The sequence below is a fragment of the Cygnus atratus genome, chromosome 5 (assembly GCF_013377495.2).
Source record: "Cygnus atratus isolate AKBS03 ecotype Queensland, Australia chromosome 5, CAtr_DNAZoo_HiC_assembly, whole genome shotgun sequence".
Taxonomy (NCBI): Eukaryota; Metazoa; Chordata; class Aves; order Anseriformes; family Anatidae; genus Cygnus; species Cygnus atratus.
In genome coordinates, this window is record NC_066366.1 from 176,464 (window position 1) to 200,641 (window position 24,178).

General features: G+C 38.2%; 2 protein-coding genes across 13 annotated transcripts in view; one reads left to right on the forward strand and one right to left on the reverse strand.

Annotated features, from left to right (window-relative positions):
* The window catches only part of BTBD10 (BTB domain containing 10), a 30,231-nt gene extending 8,782 nt beyond the window's left edge, over positions 1–21,449 (forward strand). For both annotated transcript variants that reach the window (XM_035550329.2, XM_035550328.2), the window contains 7 exons: positions 11,349–11,542; positions 12,979–13,264; positions 15,380–15,482; positions 16,240–16,360; positions 17,417–17,614; positions 18,604–18,714; positions 20,181–21,449. In XM_035550329.2, the coding sequence (XP_035406222.1) occupies positions 11,389–11,542; positions 12,979–13,264; positions 15,380–15,482; positions 16,240–16,360; positions 17,417–17,614; positions 18,604–18,714; positions 20,181–20,491 (1,284 nt within the window). In that variant the 5' untranslated portion in view covers positions 11,349–11,388 and the 3' untranslated portion in view covers positions 20,492–21,449. The remainder of the gene's footprint in view (positions 1–11,348; positions 11,543–12,978; positions 13,265–15,379; positions 15,483–16,239; positions 16,361–17,416; positions 17,615–18,603; positions 18,715–20,180) is intronic.
* A 130-nt stretch (positions 21,450–21,579) lies between these two features.
* BMAL1 (basic helix-loop-helix ARNT like 1) overlaps positions 21,580–24,178 on the reverse strand; it is a 50,810-nt gene continuing 48,211 nt past the window's right edge. For all 11 annotated transcript variants that reach the window (XM_050711255.1, XM_050711256.1, XM_050711254.1 and 8 more), the window contains 2 exons: positions 22,851–22,953; positions 21,580–22,325 (listed from right to left, as the gene is read on the reverse strand). In XM_050711255.1, the coding sequence (XP_050567212.1) occupies positions 22,165–22,325; positions 22,851–22,953 (264 nt within the window). In that variant the 3' untranslated portion in view covers positions 21,580–22,164. The remainder of the gene's footprint in view (positions 22,326–22,850; positions 22,954–24,178) is intronic.

A 24,178-nucleotide genomic window follows, 5' to 3' on the forward strand; every position in this document is an offset into this window, starting at 1 on the left:
CCAATGCCTAACAACCCTTTCAGTAAAGAAGTTCTTCCTAATATCCAACCTAAAATGTAGTTGTTCATCGCCAGATGAACAACATAGGTATTGTAGGGCATTGTACCTGAGTGGAGGACTGTTCACTGTCAGGTGCCAGGCTGTAATTGCAAATGAATGATTAGTTGCTGAGACTAGATCCCATGCTACCCCCCCGACTGGTGATCTGGAATAAAACCTAGAGCTGATACTGATGCAGATGGCGAACGATGGAGTAAGTATTAAATAATGAAAAGAGCTCGTTAACAGTGTGAGATCTGACTGGTTTGATAAAATGGGATCAAATGAACCATGCATTTCTGATATTCCTAAATGCGGAGTTAAACATTTAGGATCAAAGAATGTTGGTCAGTTTTGTAGATTGCATAAACTGTCATTGGCAGTCTAGACATTGTGAAGCACTGTCTCAATGGGTAGTTAATTGAACAGAAGCCTCTAGTAACATCATACAATCAAAAGGGCTAATGCAGCTCTTGGATGTGTGGTGAAGTTACTGGGAGCCAGGTATCAGCAGTTCAGGGAAGCTTTTGATTAGAGTGGATTCTGAAGACAGAAGAGTTATTAAGTATCTTGTGAGACAGGAAACAATCAAAGGTTAAGTGATGGCAACTTGAGCAGTCCACAGAGATCCTTGCAGAAACAGTAATATAATGGTGAGTCTTAGGAAGCAAATTCGTAATAAAATGTAGTAGCTGGAAGCTGAAGCTAGGTAAATCCAGAACACAGAAACAATACGCATCTTGCCATCTGTGGCCTGATGTGGATTATCTATTTTGGGGAAATGTTTAAAAAAAAAAAAAAAAGCTGTGCAGCTTTCTGAAAAGATTATTTGATGCAGATAGGAGTTAACTAGAGGAAAGCTGTTACCTGTGCCTTTCAGAAAGGCTGCTGTTGATCACTGCATAAAATCTGAATTCAGGGTTTACCCATCAGAAATAACTGCAGCTAAGTTGAACACACTTCTGGCAAAATATAGTACATCTTTCCAGTAAAATGCTGAGCAGCCAACATGTTATGGAAGTTTTGGTATGGATGGTAGGGATAGAGTGTTTAAAGTAACACTTTTGTTATAAATAACGCAGAATCGTTTTGGAAAGCTTTGTGAATGAAAATCCAGCTCATAGTTTGAGGTCTTTATGGAGTAAGGAATAAATTAAGGAGAAATATTCTGTTATCTTTTTCCTTTGAGCTACTTGATTTCTTCAGCGAATCAAGTTATTGGAAAATAGTATACTTTATTCAAAAGCCTAAACTAAATGATTTGATTTTGAGTGGCTGAATATAGACATATTACCATAACTTCTGACTGAATGGACGCTTTTTCTCAAGAGAAGTCCGTGCAGAATGCAGCATAAGGGAAAAATGCTTTTGAAAACAAATTTAAAGGTAGAACTCGAACAGAGCTGCTTCATTAAAAGGTTTGAGTACTGCAGTCTTATTTGTCTTGCATTTTCAAAACAATCCTTATTATAGTAAGGAAAAAGTACTTCAGGTTTTAAAAATGTAATGGTGAAATAAGAACTTTGTAATGAATCTCAACAAAGGAGTAATACTTCATATGGTTAGCTTGTCACTTCTTGAAGCTTTGGAGTGTTTAATCCACCAGCCGTAACATTCTTAAAATAGCTTAAATAATTGTCTGGACTCACAGAAACCATCATCCAGGACTGTTAGCCATCCTCCCACATGTGGGGCTTATGCAGTGGCAAGGAGAGCTGTTGACCCCTGCTCCCTTCACAGTGCCATCTGCTTGAGGCAAAGGACTTGTGGCAAAGCTGTCGGGGGATGCTCATATTAAACAGGTTAACATGTCTGTTTTGTTCTAGTTTATCAGCCCCAGTTTTTGAAACCTCTGGCAAGCTGTAGCATTGTTTTCTCTCCTCCTTTTTCTTCCTTGTTCTGAGATGGTGGTGTAGCCGAAGACAAGGACCAAAAATATAATAATGCAAGTGATCCCTAGAATAAATTGAAGGATCCCGACAGGGTGGAATTATATGGTGTTAAAACTGTCTGTAACTAATAACAATACAGTCTTGTTTGTCCAAGCTATTATGAAAACCTTTGAGATGCTTTTTATTCAAGTACCCCAATAAGATGGAAGAAAACTTTTGGGAATCAAATGTTGACTGAACAGTGGCTAAGGTTCAAGTAAATAGTCATTTATGTTTTCAGTGATAAGTATTGCTGCTCTGTGTTTAGTATTAATTTTTCATTTGTTGCTAGCTTGCCACATTGCTTATTAGCTTCTACAGTGTTTAGTTGTTGGAAGATTTTCATTTTAATTCTGTCACACTAAGTGCTTTGTCTAGAGTTGGGCTGGAAAATCTGTGTCTGAAACTTGCTTCTTTCTTAATATTTGTTCTGGATTTCTCTCTCATGCTCTTTTAGACTCATTTGACAGCCCCATGTTTGTTCGTTCTGTTTAGATAGTATTAGATTTGAAGTCCTCTCTGTCCTACTACATTAATGAACAAAATGTGGCTGTGCCACGATTCTGTTTTCATGACTCCTGAATCTTTAAAAATCATGAGGTTTGAAAAATTTTCCATATATGACAAGCTATTGTGCAGATGCTGAATGCTGAGAATTTTTTCAGCTAATATTATTTTTGCATGCTGGGGAGGATGTATTCATGGGTTCTGAATGAAAATGCCACTTGCCTCAGCATTTTGTAAGTACACGAAGCATCCCAGAAGGCTCCTTTTATCATCCCTGGAACGTTATCAGAATGTATAATCTGTTTTCTGCTGCAGGACGGATTTCTTCTATTCTTGTAAATACGGTTTCTGCCATTGAGCAATTTATAGGATGGGGCAGGCCTACACAATGCATGACACTAAGACAATTGAGCCCATGAATGAATCAGGCCTAAGTCATAGTCTACGAAAAAGTTACTTTGCATCATCTACTTTGTTACCTGCAAACATGCCTGCTTTTAATTGCAGCCTGGCATTGACAGGTCAAGGCCTTCATCTGGCATCTTGCTGGATGTAAAGGCCTCAGAAGAACTGGGATAAACTGGGAAGAGATGCTCTTGGAATCTAGAAAAATGGATGGCACTTGATTGTTTTCAAGAACCTATCAGTCTAATAATGTTTTGTAAGGCACCTAAGACAGTGGTCTTAAACAGCGTTTTTTTCCTCCCTTTTGAATTTCTTCATTTCCGAAAAGGCAGCTTGTAAACATTTTTGGAAAATCAACAACAACAAAAGGTGACAACCTTAGTGTTTTCTGTGCAAGACAGAACTTTCAGATTCCTTTTCAATCTCTCCAGCATACAAATGACATCCAAATGTTATCTGATATTTTTTGTAGAGGACTTTGGAGTCATGCAAATCTCCTCAGACCTTGACTTGTAATTAAGATACAAAATACTGTAGAGGTTAAACTGTTACATTCATGTACATTCCCAGAATTTTTAGTGGCAGCTCTCTTCTATATTGCTGTCTGCTCCTTTCTGCTCTGAGAGTAGAAACTATGATGGCTCGGTACATGTTCAGTAAGTGGTTGGACCCAATTCTTCTTGAATATAAACTTCTGAAGCTAATTTTTAATAGATGGATATGCTTCCTAGCCCCAAGGAGGAATATTATGCTTCTGATATTATTAAACTTAAGTAAAAATTAAAAAATATCAAATGTTCCTATATAAAATACCAAATGTTCCTTTTTGAATATGGAGGAGAAATTGCTGTATAAATAGAAGCAACAAGTACTGTTGTATAGAGTTCATGTATTTGGGTAGTTTGACAGAAGACATGAGGTGTGGTTGTATATCTACCTAAAGGTTAATTCCTTGCTGTTGAAAAATCCCTTTGGCAACTGAACACACATGAGGCTGTCTGTTGTTTCCTTCCTGAAACAGAACTGAATTACTAAGAAATATATTGCTCATGGTTGAGAGGGCCTGCTGAAGAACATTTAAGAATTTTTGAGTAGGAAATGTGTTTGCAGAGCTGCTGTGCTGAGCTTGAGGGAAGATCCTGGAGCACTCCGCGGTAGAAGCAGCGAGTGCTTTCCACGGGCTGGCTGGTGGGAGACCGAGCCCTGGGTTAAGCACGGCTGCTGCTTCCTGCTTCTGTGTGTCTGCAAGGGGGGGGAAATGTCTGTGAGAGGACTTTCTTAGCATGCTTTCTGGATGGCTGCCTGTAGCCACATCTTCTGTGAATTCTTTTGAAAGAAAGACATTACTTACAAGACTGATGGCCATTCTGCCTCTGGAGGGTGGTTGTGTGAACCCTCAGGAAACCCTAAAAGCAGGAGGAAATTCACTGGCTCAGATAACTGAAATTGCGCTAGCAGAAATTTTTCCCGCTGGATCTAAAGAACTGACTCTTCAGGTGGGAGTGCTGATGCTGTCCTGCCTTTCTAGTCACAAGTCTCTTGTTTTTCTTACTGACTTCCTCCTTCCAACAGCAGTCTTGTGCTGAAATCCCCCTTGTGATTTCAACTTTCATATTTTTGTTTCTCTGCTACTGCAAATCCCATCTGGATTTTTATTTAAGAATACTTATATAATACAATAAAAAGACTTGTTTTTAAGCTATTCCGCCAGCGCATCGTGAGTCCTTAAATCAGTCTACAGCCATTTAACAAGATTCATTCTAAAATGCTGTAGCATAATGTTTACTTACCCTTCCCCAAAGAAAAAACCTTTAATATACATGTCAGGATAAAATCTTCTCATGTGCTTTGCTGCTTTCTGCATTCAGTGGGCTCGTTCTGTTGCCAGGCATTGGATGATCTATTGATGTGAAGATGTGCTGTATCAGGAGTTGATGCTCTGGTTTCAGATCAGCAAACACACTGATTGCTATAATTGTGCGCTAATATTTAGGTTGTCACAAAGTGCAGTCATTTTTCTTACCATAAACTTGCTGGGAAAGACATTTGCAGTTAAAAAAAGATGAGAACTAGAAAATGCAGCCTCCAGAGGCTATTGCTTTATCTGCTGATGAGCTCAGTGCAAGGTGAATTAATTTTAAGTATTAACCCAGGCAGACTTCACAGGAACAAATTCTATGTCCCTGAAACTCACGAATTTGTGTATCTTGAATGATCGTGACCGCAAATGAGATGTGTGCCAAGAGAAAGTTAGCAGTAACCTTTTCAGATGTAGTGTTTGTGTGCAGAAGCCCAGCAAGCTGGCAGGACTAGAAATAGCTTCACAGATGGTACTTGGCACGGCACCGAGCAGCTCTCCTCTCGCGCGCTCCTCGCCCTGCCTGTCAGTCGCGTCACCCAATGGCTGCTTTGAGCAGGGGAATGGCAAGGTTGAATTCAGCTCACAGGAGGCTGTGAGGTCAGACGTCAGGACTGCACTATGCATGGCTGAGTCAGTGACTGGGAGGAATTGAAGTGGATTAATACCTAGAGGGGCTCGCATCTTTCAACACCTAATGGATCGCCTAGCTACAATCTCTTGTCCTTGAGAGGAAGATGATGGAGGAAAAAGTAAGGCTCGCTGGTGGTGTTATCAACTGCTGAAGAGATGATGGAAATATCAAATATGCTGAACTTAACAAGTAATGCCAAAGGATGCTGATCTGGCTTTCAAAGCTGCCTTCTTGGAAGGAACACAATTCCTTTGTGCTCTGATTTCAAAATTATTTCCATGCTTTTGTGTTTCCTCCCTGATAGATACAAGAGGAAGGTGCGTATCTGTTAACATAATTTGTGGGTAATATTCAGGACCTGAACAAGTAACAAGGAAAGCACTGTCCTTTGTGTGTACTGGTCAATTTACATATCTGCTGACAAAGAACAGACTTCAGGGGGAGGAAGAGGAGCATAAGCATTGTTGTTGTCTAAGTCATAGTCATAGGAGCAGAACAGATTTTTTTTTTTGTCTAAAACCTTACAGAAATATTGCTGGAAGTTGGTGTATGTAAAGCTCTATATCCATGTTCTGCAAGTGTTGATTATGTGAATCATCCTAGGAAAAGATCGGATCTAAGTTTATATGTGAAGAGTTACTTAATATAAGTTCTAGAAGATAAAGGGAGGGAACAGAAGGCTGAAAATCTTAGTTAATATTCTATTGCTGCATCCTTTACACTTATATACAGTTTTATGCTATTTTTTATGGTTGCTTTTTTATGGCTTTTATATCGGTTTGCTACCATAATTCTGTAGACAAGTGTGTTTATTGGCAGTGTTCAGTGGGATGCACACAAACTTTTTGTATTGGAATACATGCTAATTGTTTTGGCAGTAGAATTAATTCAGTTTAATCACTTCTTTTAATCATTAGTAATATATTCAAACCAATATGTTGTTATGTATAAAGACAAACTGAAGCTCTCCGTCCACAGATGATTCCAAAGCATCATTAAATCATAAATTAAAGAGCTTTCACATTTTTTTTTAAAAAAAAAAAGCTCTTCTCTTACTGCACAAATAGAAAGCATACCAGTATGACAAATGTACCATTTTGATGGTACTCTCCTCCTTTACTTCATATTAAATAGGTTTCCTTAAATAAAACCTTTAGCTTATTTGGTTTTCTTTGTGAGATAGCTGCTTTTAAAGAAAATGCCTTTTTTTTTTTTTTTTAAACAAAGGCAGAGTTTCCTTTATCAGTGACTGAGGAGGGAAATAAATTCACTTACTGACCTAAGGTTCTTGAATGGCTGCAATGCTACTGTCCCAGGGCTCCTTTGGAGCCAGGAAAAGCAATATATTGAATTTGTGAATGTTGTCTAAATGCACAGATATTCATAGGGCTGGTTTCTTTCCAGTTGGAAGGCAATTGACAAAGGAAGATAGTCTTAACCTTTCCTTTATAAACTTCAGTGGACTAGGTAGTTTGCATAATGATTTTTTTCCAGCTTAGTGAATGAGGAAATGAGGCTGTGGATTTACTTTTTTTTCTTACCATTTTAAATTAAATGCAATATGTTGTTAAGCATCCAGGAGAAAATTTTTGTACCTCCATTCTTGCCTGCAGCTTCCATGGTGCAGTGCGCAGCTGTTAGTCATCGGCTGGGAAATTAATTGAAAGATCCAAATTGCAAGTATTTCTTTTTAGAGAGAGAGAGATCTGAGACTATAATGACTTTCTTGGAGGCTTGAAGTAATGTGCTGTGCAGAGCACCCTTGACTGTTGTAGGCTGAAATTACAGATTAATAGTGTGACAGCCAGGTGCTGCATAAGACCGGGGGCTTCCTGGCACTTTTATCAGTGGTTCACTGGTGTTGTATCTAGTCTGTGTAGTGCAGCTATGAACCACAGTACTTAACTAACAGTTTGCCTGGTCTTGTGAGTAGGGCTGCTCTGCTTTTATTGGTGGTGCTCTCATCACCAAGGGGAGCTGCACTGACACAACACAGCTCCCTCGCGGACACCCCTTTGGCTTGCTTGTAGCGTTGGTGACAGGTTTGTAGTGAAAGCCCGATTTTTCAATGAAGGGTTTGGACTTCATCTAGAAAATGCACAGGCAGGTCTTGGTTAGCAGCTTCAGAAATCCATGTTTTAAAACTATGGAGAGACAGCAAATGCTTTGGTGTAACTTAACAAATGAAATTAAGTAACTCAGAACAAGTTTTGCATTGCTGGAGTGAAGCAAAGAGTTTGCATTTCCCTGTGGAAACTGCCTCCTGTTCCCAGTGGCTTTGTTGCGGGGATGAGGGGGGAGATATTGCTAAAATGTCCTTCTATCAGGAAAAAAAAAAATTTGGTAGCTTTGGTGTCTGTTTTTTTTGAATGCTTGCAACTTCTAAAGCCTCTTCATAGTAAAATATGTCATAGGTTGTCCTTCCTATGTATTGGTCAAAGATGTAGCTCCTTCTTCAGCCTGATACAATAGCTCAGTGACAGGGTTCTCCAAGTCCAAATATCATGTATTAAAGCCAGTGTCTCTTCTGCTGTGCTAGGTCCCACCCATTCCTTTATGCTCTCTTTGCTCAGATTTAAACTCAGTTTAATTGCCTCATTTATTGTAGAGCAAAGTTGTACTTCAGTGGTAGTATTTATCTGCCTACAAGTAGAACTTCAGATTTTTGTCACATACGTCTCCAGTGGATCAAAGAAATATGTTTAATTCTTCCTGTGTAGTGTGATTCAACAGTGATGAGATTTAAGACTGACATTGAAAATGGCTGTTATTAAGATGAGTGGAGCTTCATGATTCGGCGCTGTCTCAAGCCAGACTGCTCGAATCTCAGAAGCCTTGCATTCTGTGTGGCGTTCTCCTGGCTAGCGGGTAACATGCCCAGCTCACAGTCAGCACTAACCTGTACGTTAAAGGGAGACAAGGGCAGCATAGAAGCAGACCAAACTAACAGCGTGTCCAGCTGCATCTCAAAAACTCTTCTTCAACACTCTTTGCTACTCTGCCAGGCTCAGAAACGGCTGGGTAGGTGAGGGTCCTGCCCTCCTGGCTGGCGGCCTCTGTCGCGGAGCTGGGGGCGGCAGCAGGGGCCGTGCCCAGGCTCATGCCAGGCTGAGCACGGGGCTGTGGCTGACAGTCGCCACCAGCTTAGTCCCTCGCGCAGCCACGAGCGAGGGGGAAGTGTGAGGCCGACTGAGTCAGTGTCGCTTCCTGCGGCACCTGTTTTTCTCAGCTCCTGCCAAGAGATTATTAACCTGGGCTCATCCCGCTGCAATGTGAACTCTGAATCACAGCTTTGAGGGGAATGCGTCTTCATGTATTTTTCTAGATTAAGAAACACATTCCAATTGTCATCTCTGTTAAAGGGTAGTTCATGTCAGCTTTGCCAGAATGCATGATAGGCTTACCTGCCCTTACAGTGGTTTGGTTTCATTTTCTAGCATATGTCCCGTAAAGAAACTAGAGCTCTTCAGCTGTAGATAAACAGAGGCGTACACTTAGATGCTATATAATCTGGCACCTGCAAAACTCAGGTTTCTCACAGCATGGTTAAAAATACTGGGGCTAGGATTGAAATGTGCTGTTACAAAAGGCTCTGTCAGGGTTTGCTGAGATACTGTCCGCAGTACTGCTGGGTACAAGTTTGGTAGCTGGTTTGTATCTGCACATCATGCTCCGACCCCATAGGTGCACGTGAGATGGAATTTTCTTAAGTGCGTGACCATTTCTTGGGAAGTTTAGCTGTAGTGTAATTATTAATTAATCATGTATAAACAGCATTCAGACTTTGGGTTCATGTTAGATTTTAATTATAGGCTACAGTCCTCCATTCCTGATGCTTTGGAGTCATATTTCGTACCTATTTAAATGGTTAGCTTCTGTATGCTTTAGCTAATATTAAAGAAAAGGTGCAAAGATTTTCCTGAATTGTTGATGGTCCTTGAAAGGGAGGTTGGCAGATCTTACCCTTGCAAACTTCTGTACATTTTATTTTCATAATACAGAATTTAAAGGAACAAAATAAGTAAGGAAATGGATTAGCTGTGCTGAAATACATCTTCATATACTCAAAATAACGTTGAAAGTCCTGTGAAAAATACTATTTTCATTTAATGAAAGTGTTTGGATCGTAATTCTTAAACTGTAAAATCTGAACACTTCCAGCCATGAGCAAGTCTTGCAGTTGTTCTGCCTTATTCAATAGACCTTTGGCTGACTTCTCATCTTAAAGATGCATGTCTTATTGCAGCATATTTTAAGCTTGGCAGGAAACAGTATTGCAGTACATTCTCTCTGCACCAAACTTCTGTTTTATCAGATACAAGCTCTTTCCCTCAAATGGTGTGGGGGGAAACTTGTGTTCCTTAGCTGAGAGTATATTTCTTATTCTTTGCATTGTGCTAATACTCATTCTAGGCCATTTTTAGCACCAATGTAAAATGAAGAAGATCTGTTACAGGTTTTTTGTTCTGATTTATGTTCTTCCTCTTATCAGTCACTGAAACACAAAGCTGAAAAATGTCGAGTTAGATGCTTGCTTTTTGGACTAGTCCTGTGTGGTGATTTTTTGTTTTTGTTGTTTTTTTTGGTCAGTACTTCAAAGCAACTTAAAAATAGAATATTCTGCTCAACTTCCTTGTTCATACTTGTAAAAATTTCTTCTTAGCTAGGGCCTTATTCTTACCTCTTCATGTTCTTGAATACTACAGCATTCCTAGCAATCATGTTTAAGGTCTTTTGGTAAATGGTGGGATTCACAGGCTGCAGACAAGTGGAACATTGAGGATCCTGTGGGAAATGACTACTTGTCTTTGCCTGTCAGATCTTGTAGCTGCCTGCATTTCTGTCTCGGTTGCCCAGTACCTGAGGTTTTGGGAAAGTTCCTCTCAGTTAAGCTTATGCCCCATAAATATGGAACATTGTCATGCCTGTGCTTGAAAGGCAGATAGCGAAGGAAGTGATTTAGGAATTCTGGTGGGGTACAAAGACGCAGATGTGTCTGTGCTCTGCTGATAGGAAATCTTATTTAAGAGTACAAAGGAATATGTAAAGAGTACAAAGTACATATGTAAAATTCAGCAATAGCTTTTGCAAAATGCTATTAAATTTTTTGGTAGTTTCTGAGAGTACTGAACCTTGAGACTGAGAGGTTTTATTGATAGGTTTAATAATTAATTACAAAATAGAATCAGTATCTTAACATAGGGGATGTAACATAACTTTTTCACAGTCTTAAAACAAAAAACACTTTAAACCATTAAATTAAAATCTGCTAGTTTAAAACAAATGTCCTGCTTGTTACTGACAGTGCTGTAGGTCTTAGCTTTAACAATATAGTTTGTATGTTTGCTGTATTAGTTGTGGTCACTTATTATTGCTCCTTCAAAGAGTAACTGAAAATTTAAAAAAGATTGCACAGAAATAAACTCCTGGCTGGTAAAATTCTGGCTGGTGTGTCTTGATGTATTAACTAGTTAAAAGCTGATCTACTTTAAAAAGGGCAAGTTGCAAAGGGAGGAAAAAAGCTAACTCAATACTAAAAGCCTGTGCTCTGAGAAATGTTTTCCAAACCAGGTTTTATTGGAAAAAAATGACCCCTAACTTTTGGTTTCATTGTTTGATTAGAGCACTTAATTTAACAATAAGAACCAAGATTAAATATTCATTTGTATTTGAATAACCTGTTCTGGAAGGGATTTTTGTGATGCAGGTTTGCAGGTAGTCTCATCGGATCAAGCAGCATCTCTTTGTAGATCATGGAGCAATAACCAGCTAATTCTTGCTGTTGTCATAATGTTCCAGACCATTGTTTATGTTTGCAAATGTCAATATGAGTACAGCAAAGAAAGAAAATGGATGTGAATAATATTAATCTTCACAATTTACACTCTATGTACATGTTCTGGATGCCTTTAAAATTTAAATGTACAATGTTTCTGAAATTTTGAAATGCTGAACATTTTTCTTCTGTTTTCAGCACCTCATCTCGTGTTGCTAAAGGAATAGACTGTACAAAAATGAGCCTCCAGGGGGCAAGTGGTGGACATGAGAGATCAAGGGACAGACGCAGATCAAGTGACAGGTCTCGTGACTCATCCCATGAAAGAACAGAATCTCAGCTCACTCCATGCATCAGGAATGTTACTTCACCAACAAGACAGTACCATTCTGGTGTGTTCAGATCTATAACATTTCAGGATTAACGTTTTTTAAGTTTAATTACCATTTTGTTAAAGAAATACAATAAAAAGCATTATTTTTGTTGATGCCACAACATTCAGATTTTCTTAGATGTGCCGTGGGCTGGCCGTACACTTTTTTGCTAGAACATCATGTAGGAATACATAAAAGTTATGACTGTATTTAATTTGAATCACAAGAATGATCTGATCTAGTTTTCCTAAGAAGAGAATAGACTAAATTTCTGGTTTATTTGGTAGGGTTTGACTACACAGAAATAGTTTGTTTTTTTTTTTAATTAAGTGACAAGACCTGATATGTTTCTTTAAGCTATAGCACTAAACAAAAACTGCAATGCATAGCTCCAATATTATGTTGATTTGCTTTTTCAATACTAGAATGCAAAAGTTTTCTTGTCAGGAGTTTGGGGAGACAAGGTGGTTTGATGTGAACTTTGTGAGGTTCAGCAATGCCAACTGCAAGATCCTACTAGCTGGATTGGGGCGATCCCTAATATCAGTACAGTATGGGTAATGAATTGGTTGAGAGCAGCCCTCTGGAGAAGTTCTTGGGAATACAGGTGGTAAAAAATTGGATGTGAGCTGGCAGTGTGCGCTTGCAGCTCAGAGAACTGATTGTATCCTGGGCTGCCTAAAGATAAGCATGGCTAGCAGGTCGAGGGGTTTCTCCCCTTCTACTCTGCCCTTGTGAAGCCCCACCTGGAGTCCTGCATTCAGCTCTGGGGCTGCAAGCACAAGAAACATGTGGAGCTGTTAGAGTGGGTCCAGAGGGTCCAGCTGGAATTGTCTAGCCTGGAGAAGAGAAGGCTCCAGGGCGACCTTATTTGCAACATTTTAATACATAAAGGGGGGTAGGGGGCTTAAAAGAAATACAGGGGGAGACTTTTTACCAAGGTCCATAGTGACAGGACAAGATGGTAATGACTTGAAGTTGGAAGAGGGTAGATTTAGATTGAATGTAAGAAAGAATACATACATACATATATATAAAAATATATATATAAAAAATATATATATTATGAGGATGGTGAGACAGTAAAATAAATTGCCCAGAGAAGTTTCAGATAACTCGTTGTTGGAAGAGTTTATGGTCAGGTTCGATGGGGCTTTGGGCAACCTGATCAAGTGAAAGATGTCCCTGCTTGTGGCAGGCAGGCTGGACTTTAAATGATCTTCAAAGGTCCCTTCCAACCCAAACCATTCTGTGATCACCAAATAGTAGAAACTTTACGTTCTCATATCTAAACAGTAGCTATTTTTGATGGCTTCTTTAACTAGAATAGCTTTAACTGAGTTTTTATCAGTTTGGCATGTTATGTCCCTGGAAAGATACAAGCTGCATAGAGCTTATGTGAAGTTATAATTTTTGGTTTTTGTTTTTCTCCCTCCACCTTTTCCCCTCTTAAGATCGAGAAAAGGATCACAGTGCATCTCGACCAAGCAGCCCTCGTCCTCAAAAGACTTCGCCTAATGGTTCCACTGTTAGCATGGGGAACAGCAGCAGAAACAGTAGCCAGTCAAGTTCAGATGGGAGCTGCAAGGCTGGTGGAGAAATGGTGTTTGTATATGAAAATGGAAAAGAAGGAGCTCGGAATGTAAGAACTTCTGAACGGGTAACACTCATAGTGGACAACACCAGATTTGTTGTGGATCCTTCTATTTTCACTGCACAGCCTAATACAATGTTGGGCAGGTTTGTATCTTTTTTTCCTCTCCTTAATCTCTAACTGTAGGTGAGAGTCATTTTGTAGGTGTGTTTTTTAAAGGTACTAAAACTATTTAAATGGCAGTTGAACTCATTGCTCCAGCTGATCTTCTAACACTTGATATTATAAATTTGTAAAGGTCTTTAAGTGAAAAAAGAGATGAAAGTTCTCTGCCTGGCAGAGATGTCAGTGGATGTCTATTACCTACAGACATCATAAGTAAATTAACATTTCATATGAGAATGGTACTCATTTCCTTCTGTCTTTCTGGGCATCACTTCTGTATCGAGCCTGCCTCATGCTATCTGTTTTTAAACCTAGTTGTTTCATAAAACAAAGTCATGAACATTTAATTTTTTTCAAAAGCAGCAAGGAGGAAAACTTGAAGGTGTTTTTTTTCTTAATGGGCTTATGTGCACAGCATTCAAGCTCAACATATTTATCTTCTGAAATGCTTTTTGGAAAGGGGAATGTCAAATGGGTATTGTCAGTATAACATGTCAGAGTCTCAGCAAAGAGAACTAATGTTTAAAATGGTCAGTAGTTGAATGAAAGTCCACGTATTTGTGTCTAATATTTCCTGTAGAATCTATAATGAGCTACTTATTTAACATGTTTACGTGGGAGAAGATTCTGTACTTTACTTGCTTGGATACTGACTGTTTTCACATTATCCAGATGTAGAGAACAATGCTTACAAACTTGCAGCAAGAAAGACTTGTTTTGCCTGTGTTGCTTTGGATTTGGCTTTTTCATTTAAAAAAAGAAAAGCGAGTGTTTTGGACGTTTCTCAGTCCAAAAGGATATAATCATATTTTAATTATGTATATATGAAGCTATTTGTCAAGGCATAGGTTCTATACACAATGAACCAACTTCATGCTTTGTTTAAATGACCCCAATGTGGGATAAATGGTACCTTGTTCCCTATTTTGTGGAAAGTTGAGGGAAGAGTTACAGAGAGACAGAAAAGCTGTTAGAATCATAGAATATCCCGAGTTGGAAGGGACCCATAAGCATCATCAAGTCCAACTCCTGATTCTATATAAACAGTAAAGGGAAATAAATCGAAGCAATCATTAAATAATTTATGTAAGGCGTTTGCATACTTACGTTTTGTGTGTGTGTGTGTGTGTATATATATATATACACACACACACACACAAACTATACAGACTAACAAACGGGTGGTGTATCAGCATGTGTTGAAACAGTCTCTCTTTTCATGTCCAGCTTTGGAGTAAGTGGTGCTGGCTAATGCAGTAGATTTTTTTTGTGCGTGTGTTGCTGTGTTATTCTCCCTTTGGGACTGGTTCAAGGAACAAGCTTATTTTATCTTCTGCTAATTCAGAAGTAGGTTAATAAAAATGTGGGAATAGTGTTCTAAAATGCAAGTTATTTATAAACCCACTCTTCCCCAGTGTTGGTTCACAGGACACTGAGCAGGAATTGCTTAACTAGAGTGCACTAGGAGGTAAAAGTAACTAAATAAGAACATATTCTTTGCCTCAAGCCTGTATCCTGTTAGACTACCGTTTTCCTAAATGTTTCTTGGCTTGAAAAGTGGTCAGAAAATGCATGTCAAATCATTAAGTGAAAAAAGTGAATTTGTCCTAACTATTTTTTCATCTTCTATCAGAATGTTATTTTTAATTTTGGAGTTAACTAAATATCTTAAATTAAACTGTAGTGAGTTGCATGTGCTTGAACACTTGGTTCTGTTTCTTAAACTACTTCAGGTGTTTTTGAATAGAATTCCACAACAAAGTCTGGTCTACTGCAACACCCACCACAAATGGACAAAAAGGCGCTTTTGGGGTTCCTCCCATAGCCTCTGGAACTGTCAGGAAATGGCTTGCTTTGACTACTCTTTTGATCAAATGATATTGGCAAGTTAATGTTGAAGAAAGCTAGTCCTTCCAGAGTTCCACTGAGCTTTCTATTTTCTAGTAGTCTTGCTAATTATAAACCAAACTGTATGTACATAAATAGGCGGGTTTTATTCCTTGCTTTTTGAGTGCAGTTTCTGATGTTTTACTTCATAGATTCACAAAAAAAAGCATAGTAAGCACATAGTAACATAACTACTTATTTTTGAGCAGGATGTTTGGATCAGGCAGAGAACATAACTTCACACGTCCTAATGAAAAAGGAGAGTATGAAGTTGCTGAAGGAATTGGGTCTACTGTGTTTCGTGCTATTCTGGTGAGTTTTTATGGAGTAAAAAAAGGCAGGTACTAAAAGTAGTGTTAGGACAAGCACTGTAAGTATTAAGAAATGTAAGTTCTTTATTTAGCCTTATGTATCTGGACTTATTGGATGGAACAAACACTGTTTTTCTGTATTGTTCTCAAGAGTGGGAAGTTGTTTGACATGAAAACACTCTTAGGTTTTCTAGATACGTGCATGTGAAAGCCAGGGTGAATACATAAAACCAACTAAAAAAAATACAGACTGCCAGAAATCTATTTACCTTCTATGCATCTAGTTCACCTAGTTCAGATATATTCTATTCCTCCCTTGTGCTAAAATTAGTTAAAATACACTACTGAAAGTTACCTTACTGCAGGCCACAGGAGAAAAGCAAACTTCAGTCTCAGAAGAAAATGTGCCCTTACATATTTCATGTCTACATAAAGAAGTAAAGATGCTATACTGCTTTGTCAGTGGAAGTGGAATAGCAAAAGCTGAGTGAAGTGTATATATAAAAAGCATCATACATGCACCAAAATGATTTCTATTAATAGTTTTTGCTTAAACAATTGTTTTAACCAGAGCTTACTGCTCTGAAAGCAGCTATCTGAGTAACTTGAAGAATTTATGGACAATAATATTCATTAAATTGTATGTTTCTTTTTACGGGGTTTTATTGTGGAGAAATAATTTGATTTTTGAGGCTGAAATGTATTTGTCAGCAGATGTTTAAGTGATTTGTGCTTGTTTGTTTGCTGCATTACCTCAGGATTACTACAAGACTGGAGTGATACGCTGTCCTGATGGGATATCTATTCCTGAATTGAGAGAAGCATGTGACTATCTCTGTATCTCTTTTGAGTATAGTACCATTAAATGCAGAGATCTCAGTAAGTATGGAACTTATAAAAATGACTTCCATTGTATAAACTAATATAAGCAAATACATAGATGGATTAATTCTGAATTGTATCCTTTAGTGAAGTAAGGAACATGTCTGATACTACATGAGCAAGATACATCCTATTATCTCCCTTACATAATAGGGCTCTAAAGATGATAGATGTGCAGCTTGTGAAGAATAATGGTTTAGATATTGAATTATCTGATATTTGGATATTTTTCTGCTATGGTGGGCAGTGTGGAAGTCTAACAAGTTTAAACTTTTGTGATTCATTTGCAGTACAAATACAGTAATGTTAAGTAGTATCTTTTTGCAGAAGAGAGAGAGGAATAAGTTATTCACCTCCTTGTTTATGAGAATTAAGCTGTGTTGCTAGCAAAAGTACAGCTTTGCTGGTGATGTAAGGCTCATCTGAGCATGTAGCAACTGTCCAGCTTGCTTCTTTCTGAACACAGGCAAAGCTTTGGCCAATGTTTAAAATGAACTGGCCTGTCTTTGATTCCTGGGATCTCGTGTTGTTTGTGCAGTGCCCAGTGACACATGCAACCTCATGGTGTGTTGGCTGCTGAGTCACATTCAGTGCACCTTGTCCTTAGCAGAAGGATTTCACAGGCGATAGTAGGAGGATTTTGAGAGGCTTTAGTTTTAAGCTAATTCTTATGAAAAGTGGGTTGCATGTGCTACTCCTTCACAACTGGCTGAAATAGTGTTTCCTTTTAGGAAGCCCAAGAGGAGTCTGGCATACAATTACCAAATGTTTAGTGGTAGTAAAAACATTAAGGAGATCTACTTGGTCATGCCACTGTCTACCCAACAGAATGTTAATATCTGCAGGACAATCCTATCAGTTTGAACTTCTGGTGTGGCTTCTGGTAAAAATTTGAAAAAGTTCTGATCTTACACAAACTAATAAACTAACAGTGTCTTTACAGATGTCTGCAGTAAATAATACAAAGTAAACAGAACTGCGGTGTTTCTTGCTCCTGCCTTCATTTCTTTACCAAACTTTAAAATGTGTCTGCCTTTTAAAATTTTGTTCCAGGTGCTCTCATGCATGAATTGTCAAATGATGGTGCTCGCAAACAATTTGAGTTTTATCTAGAGGAAATGATTCTCCCATTAATGGTAGCCAGTGCCCAAAGTGGTGAGAGGGAGTGCCACATTGTTGTGCTGACAGATGATGATGTTGTTGACTGGGATGAAGAGTATCCTCCACAAATGGGAGAGGAGTATTCGCAAAGTAAGTTTATTTTCATTGTTTCCACCAAGCCATCTCTATGGTAGAGGTAGTAGTCAGTGTGCTCATTCAGCTTTATTTATACATAAGCACTGTTAGCAAAGTGTTGACAAAATCCTTAATGCTTCACAAAAGCTTTGCTTTGGCAGTTCTGCTTACTATTTTCCTTTGTTCAAGCATATGTTGCGTGTTATAGTCAATTAAAAAGAGGAGATAACTTTTAATACCAGTCAATGGGGGGGGGAGGAATTACTTTTTCAGAAAGTGCTCAGAAAGATGGATAGGAGTCATGTTTATTGTGTGAGAGTAACTTGGGGGTGGGGTGGTGTCAGTATTTTGAAGTGTAAGAATTTCATCCGTAGATGAGTTAAAGCACTGTGAACAGTGGTCTTCCCTGGATGTATGGTGTCCTTGCTGCTGGAAATCTCTTCAATGTGAAAACTCAGAATTCAGAGTTTGAGGGGAATGTAGGAGCTTGAAGGTACCCTTTGTACTCTAATAGCATAAGATCTTTCTAGAAGTCTCTTTAAGCTGTATGGCTATTTTTTTAAAAAAAGCTAACATTTTTGGAGGATGCTAACCTACAGCCCTACCTAAAATGTGCGGCCCACCTAAAATGTCTGCAGGAATTCCATCTTAAGGCGGGGGGGAAAGAAGTCCTTTTCTGTGGAGGGGCCTGGGAGTATACAGAGTATATAATGTGGTTGGTGAATTGTCTTACTATATTCCAGAATCCAGCAAAAAAATAAGTGTATGAAACAGGATAAATTGATAGGGGAAAAAACCCAAAACACAAAACCAACAAGTTTCACAGTGCCTTTGGCTACTTTTCTCTGATTTCTGTTTTGGATATTTTAAGGAGTTTTTAAGTCTCTCCCCCTCATTCTGAAATAGAATTACATGAGTAGAGCAGGACAACGAAATCTTGTTGTTTGTAGGATTAGAAATATAATCTTTTAATACCATTATTCCTAATTAAAATATATTTTTAGTTATTTACAGCACAAAGTTGTATCGATTCTTCAAATACATTGAAAATAGAGATGTGGCCAAATCTGTTTTGAAGGAAAGAGGACTCAAGAAGATCCGATTGGGCATTGAAGGTAAGAAAAGTATTGCTTACAAACTAACTCTTTGGAAAGCAGGTCTGTTGTACTTGCCTGCTTTATGATCATCTGTACAGTTAAAGAAATAGTGATTCATCTTTCATATTGAGGCTAGATGATAAAATGGCTGGGAGAGTGGTACCCAATAAACAACTGGTCCAGCTGGAAAACCTGATTACAGGCTCTTGACTGGTCTGCAATATTTATATAGCTGCTAGACTGCTTACAGAGTAACTTAGGTGGTTTCTCCTGTCTTACAGCTGCATTTAATGCTTTTTCCCTTTATTTTTCATGCAGAATCTTCTCTGTTCTTACTGTGAGTCATGGTGCATTTTTACAGCTTCGTTCTGTTCTTGGCCTGGTGCTTTTTTCAGGGCTTGAAATGAAAAAATTGTAGGTAGATGTTTTCAGGAAATACAAACCTATCAAACGCATTGCTAAGATGCAAGGAAATATTAATCTGAAATAAAAGTCCTGTAAATTGAGGATGCTGATCTGTAAAGTCTCAGCTTTGGCCTGCAAAAAAACAATTAGTTAGTTGTCTTAGATTTTTATCATGAATATAACAACTGGGTTGCTCTGTATTTCATTTTCTTTCTGATTGTTGGCCCAAATATTTAAAAATCCAGTCTTTGTAATTTGCAGGATTTTTAGCATTCACTTACCAAGTTGTCATGGTTACATTTGTAACTTGCCAACCAAAAGCAAATGCTTTAACAGCTTGCAGTCTTCAAAAATAAGTTCAACTGAATGAAGTGCAAGCCTTCAGACTGACATGCCATTAAACTAAACAAGAATTGTTTTTGTCTGTAACACTGGCTAACACCAGATTATTTCTGCTGGCATTTTTTGTTTTAGACAAAGAGCAACTATTGAACTAAATTGTAATGCTAGTACCCCACAGTAATATGCAACTTCCTAGTAATGAAAATCATTGCTTAGGGCAGAGGGGAGAGATGACTTGAACATAGCATAACCAGAATAGAAAATACATAGTTTTAAACCAATTATCAGAACTGGGGGAGCTGGGCAGAATGTGAGATGAAAGTGCTAAGATTCTGCTTGGGAACTTAGACCACAGATCAGAGCAACACTGCTCTCTACTTTTGAAGTCCTGTTTCTTGCTTTCCAGGTTAGTGTATTAAAAATAGCCTGACACTTTTGGGCCAAGGAAAAAGCAACTGGCTTTGTCTGTAAAATTTGGAGAGTTGTCTTGTGACAACATCCACGTTATCAATAGCGTTAGTCTCTTTCGTTACAATTTCTGTGGTATTTTAGCCTCTGTCTCTGTCCCTGCTTAGGTAACAGTAAGAAAAACACAATTGAATGTTTCCATTCAGGATGCTGATAGTAACTACTACTCATTTTCATTGTTTCCACATGTTGCTTTTTGTGTGTGTGAAAGAAAACCCTGAACTAGACAGTACAGGAAATGTTAACTTATGCTGTACTCTGTATCTTAGGTTACCCTACATACAAAGAGAAAGTGAAAAAGCGACCAGGCGGAAGGCCAGAGGTGATTTACAACTATGTCCAAAGGCCATTTATTCGGATGTCATGGGAGAAGGAGGAAGGAAAGAGTCGGCATGTTGACTTTCAGTGTGTGAAAAGCAAATCTATCACAAATTTAGCAGCAGCAGCAGCAGATATACCCCAGGACCAGCTTGTGGTAATGCATCCTACCCCTCAAGTAGATGAGTTGGATATTCTGCCTATTCATCCTCCACCTAATAACAGTGAGATGGATACTGAGGGACAAAACCCCCTCCTCTGATCTAGACTGTTATGAAAACAAAAGCATGCTACTTTAAAGTGACTGTACTCAATTCATATTACACTGCAATTCCAGTTTTCTCCATTGTGTAACAGTGTTTAGGATATTGCAGTATGGACCTTTTAAAAGTCCAAGGGGAGTATCTGATTGTTTTTGAAAGAGTACAGATTAAAACATCCTGGGGTTACAGTTACATACATGTATTTGTTTACCAGTAGGTTTGTGACATTGGTTATTTGTACGCTGGACTGTCCTCACTCTTAAGCCCATCAAAAACAATGGGATGCTGGTGTGCTGTACTTCAGTATTGTTACGCAGGGGTTAGTATGCAGAATTGGAATTGATAGTAGCACTTTACAAATGGTTGATAAATGGAATTTCAAGCCATTTTTATAAACATATTGCACAATACTAACAAAGTGCTTCTATCACAAGTATTAATTGTAAATAGTTTTGCTCTGAATAGATTGACCCTTTTAAAGTTATTGTATATGGTTGAGCACAAAACTACTTACCAGTGGGTTTTTGGATTGAGGACATGATTCAATTACCCATGTAACATCTTGTTAAAGTTCTTCAGTGAATTTTTTCACTTGTTTGCAGCGTGAGCCATGTTCAAGAGTTGTGAACAATGGATAGGGGCTTTATCTTAAATTTTGCCTTACCTTAATATATGTTCACAAATATTTATTTACTAAATTTTTCGTAAGTGTCATGAAATAGGAAAATGCAAATGGTTCATTCTTCATTTATTGATGATTGTAAACAAGTTTTTCATGCAAATAAAATTTCCATTATTTTAATGAGTTTGAATTATCTGTGACTGAGATTAAGTATACAGATGAGTTTTGAAAGTTGCTTTTCTTTTCCTCAGGGTGGTTGGAGATCACTTAATATTAACCACCTCAGTGAAAAACAGGTATTACCTAAAATTAAAGAGAAATCTGTTGCACTATCAGACTGTCTGAACTCACCTTATTCTTTTAAGTTTCTCTTAGTTGAAATAGTAATTGGTGAGTAATAGCTTCTCTATAAAATTTATCATAGTGACAGAATGCTGTAAGTGCATGTAAGGCATTGTTTTTCTTATCTTTTCCTCCAAAGCTAAAGAATTGATAAATAGGCAACTGCTGCTAGCATGCATCTTCAGCAGGGTTTTATCAAATTTATTTATCAAAGTAAATGCTCCATCTTAGAACAAGGGAAACATTTATTTTAAAAATATTTAACTGTCTAAACATTACACCTCAACAATATTTATAGTAAAAGATTCTTACAAGAAGGAATAAACAGCTTTATGGTACAATTAGTATAAGAAATATCCACATGGGGACTGTTTTGCAGTGTAAAAACACACCATACATCTGAAATGGTCATTTGCATATAAAAGCTACCACTGATGCCAGTGAGTTGCACAGTGATTTAAAAAAATCAAACAAAATCCAAAATATACAGGTATTGCAAGCTATACACAGCTAACCAAATCAACACAGAACACTGTAGCGGGTTACTCCACTTTGTCTGAAGTTATACGTGGTAGAATGAATTGCATTCTGATATGGCTTTTATGAAATTCATACATAAAAGCTTCTCAATCCAACAAGCTTCACAGACTGTAGAACTCCACCAATAAATGCACTTTGATATTTGGATGTTGAAGCGAGGTGCACCATTTACAAGGGCCACGGCAAATCACTGAAATCCACAGGGCCACCAAGACCTGCATCTGCTTCAAGAAGGCTCATGATTACTGCCATTGCTGCTTCATCATTGCTAGGGCTGCTTGAGCCTTGATCATTGTCAAGCATGTCAATGCCTATATGAGAGTTCTCCCCTGTAAACATAAATGCAGTAAGTTGTCAAAAGTTGTTTTATTGTGTGCACTTACTATGGTCACTTGCCATATGACTTGAAGTACAATACCTGAACAGGCTCAACTATCTGGGGAGTATTAACATGTTTGATATCTAGCTTACCAGAGTTTCAGGGATACAAGTGACACCTGCATGTCAGAGCACAAAGGTTAGGTCACTTCTTAGATATGACCAGACCAGGACCGTGAGCCTTCCTTCTCATCTCCAGTTATGTAAAAGTATTCACAAAAATCAGGTCAGGCATTCAGCTAATTCATACCAGTTCAGCAAGAGAAGAAGGGTATCCAAATGGCACTTCAAAAATGGTAATACAAAGTAAGCTAGCAAAGCAGAGTGCCAGGATACTCCTTGTGGCTACCCCCTTAAGGTGAACGAAGTGGTAGGGTAGGTACTGCAGCTGGTAAAAACAGGCCATTTCTAATAGCCATCATCTTGTCTGTGTGTTTAGCTGATATTGAGGTGCATTTGTGTATGACTTCACTTACCAAGAATAGAGGCGTTGTCAGAATATGGGTAACCAGAGCTGTCTTGGATTTGCCCAGATAGTAACCCGGCTGAAGAAATGTCTGGAGTGCCACCATTCAGGATCTTGGAAGAGAAGACAAACCATAAAACAGCATGAAATGTTGCATTAAGTCTCAACTGTTTTATATTAGGATTTTTAATATAGGAAGGATGGACTTCCTAAAAAAAAAAAAAAACACACCTAAAGGCTAATCAGACTAATTGTAAACTAGAAACTACCTTCCTCTGTATTATGCACAAACTTATCAGATAGCAGATCCGTTCCTTTCTGGTGGGGTAAGTCAGCACTACATGCTAAACTTCTGAAAATAACTTCTTAAAAACTGCTAGAAAAAGTCCTGAAAGGATTTCTGGGCATCATCATTGTAAATATTCCATCTACAAGTAAGAGTAATCACAGCTAACTACAGAATGTTTTTGAATTTACAAATACAGTGCATGTAAAGTATTGCCAATTAAGATCCTCAGTTTTAGGAGTACAATCCTCCTAGGTAGAGGGAGACTGCATGAGCTGAGTATTGTTCCTGGCTTTTAAGAAGTCTTAATTTTTTTTGGTACAGAGCAGCACAGCACTACCGTGTACATCAGAGCTCACACCAGGCAGAAGCAGAAGTGCCTTCTCTGGGATTTTTAAACAAATAGCAAAGGAATAGCTGAACCTGAACAATAGTTTTGAACTGCTCAGATACGCATACACTAGACAGGGAGTATTTCTGAGCTCCCTTTTGAGGGCAGCATCAGCTGGAACTTGTGTTCTTCATAGGAAACTTAGTATTCTAAGGAGAAATATTGAGGGAGTATACTATTAGAAATATCCACTTATCTATGTGTATTTTCCTTTATTCCATTATGTTGTAGTAGCCTGTTATATATGTAGGTGGTGACTTATTCTTGGGCAGAAGGAGCATGAATGACTGTTCCTAGAATTACAACTCAATTTGTTCCAACTTCAAGTTTTATTTTCAAGAACAAGGCCAGAAATGGAAATATTTAGTGTCAATTATATGCTCCAGTCAAGCAATTCTTATGTATAGTCATTGCAATTTCTGGGAAAAAAGTTAAATCTGAGGCAGCGTGTGAATGCACAGAATAAAGATTTGGATAAGTGCTCTTCCTGCCTTGAATATGACATGTATAAGTAGCAATTTACTAGATGACTTAAATGCAGCCAGTACAAGTGCTTTGGAGGTTAAGTGTTAGTAATGGTATGTGAATGCTACTTAAGCAATCTTAGAAGAAGGCATAATACATAGAATTGATTTAAAAATAAAATGTCTGTGCACAGTGA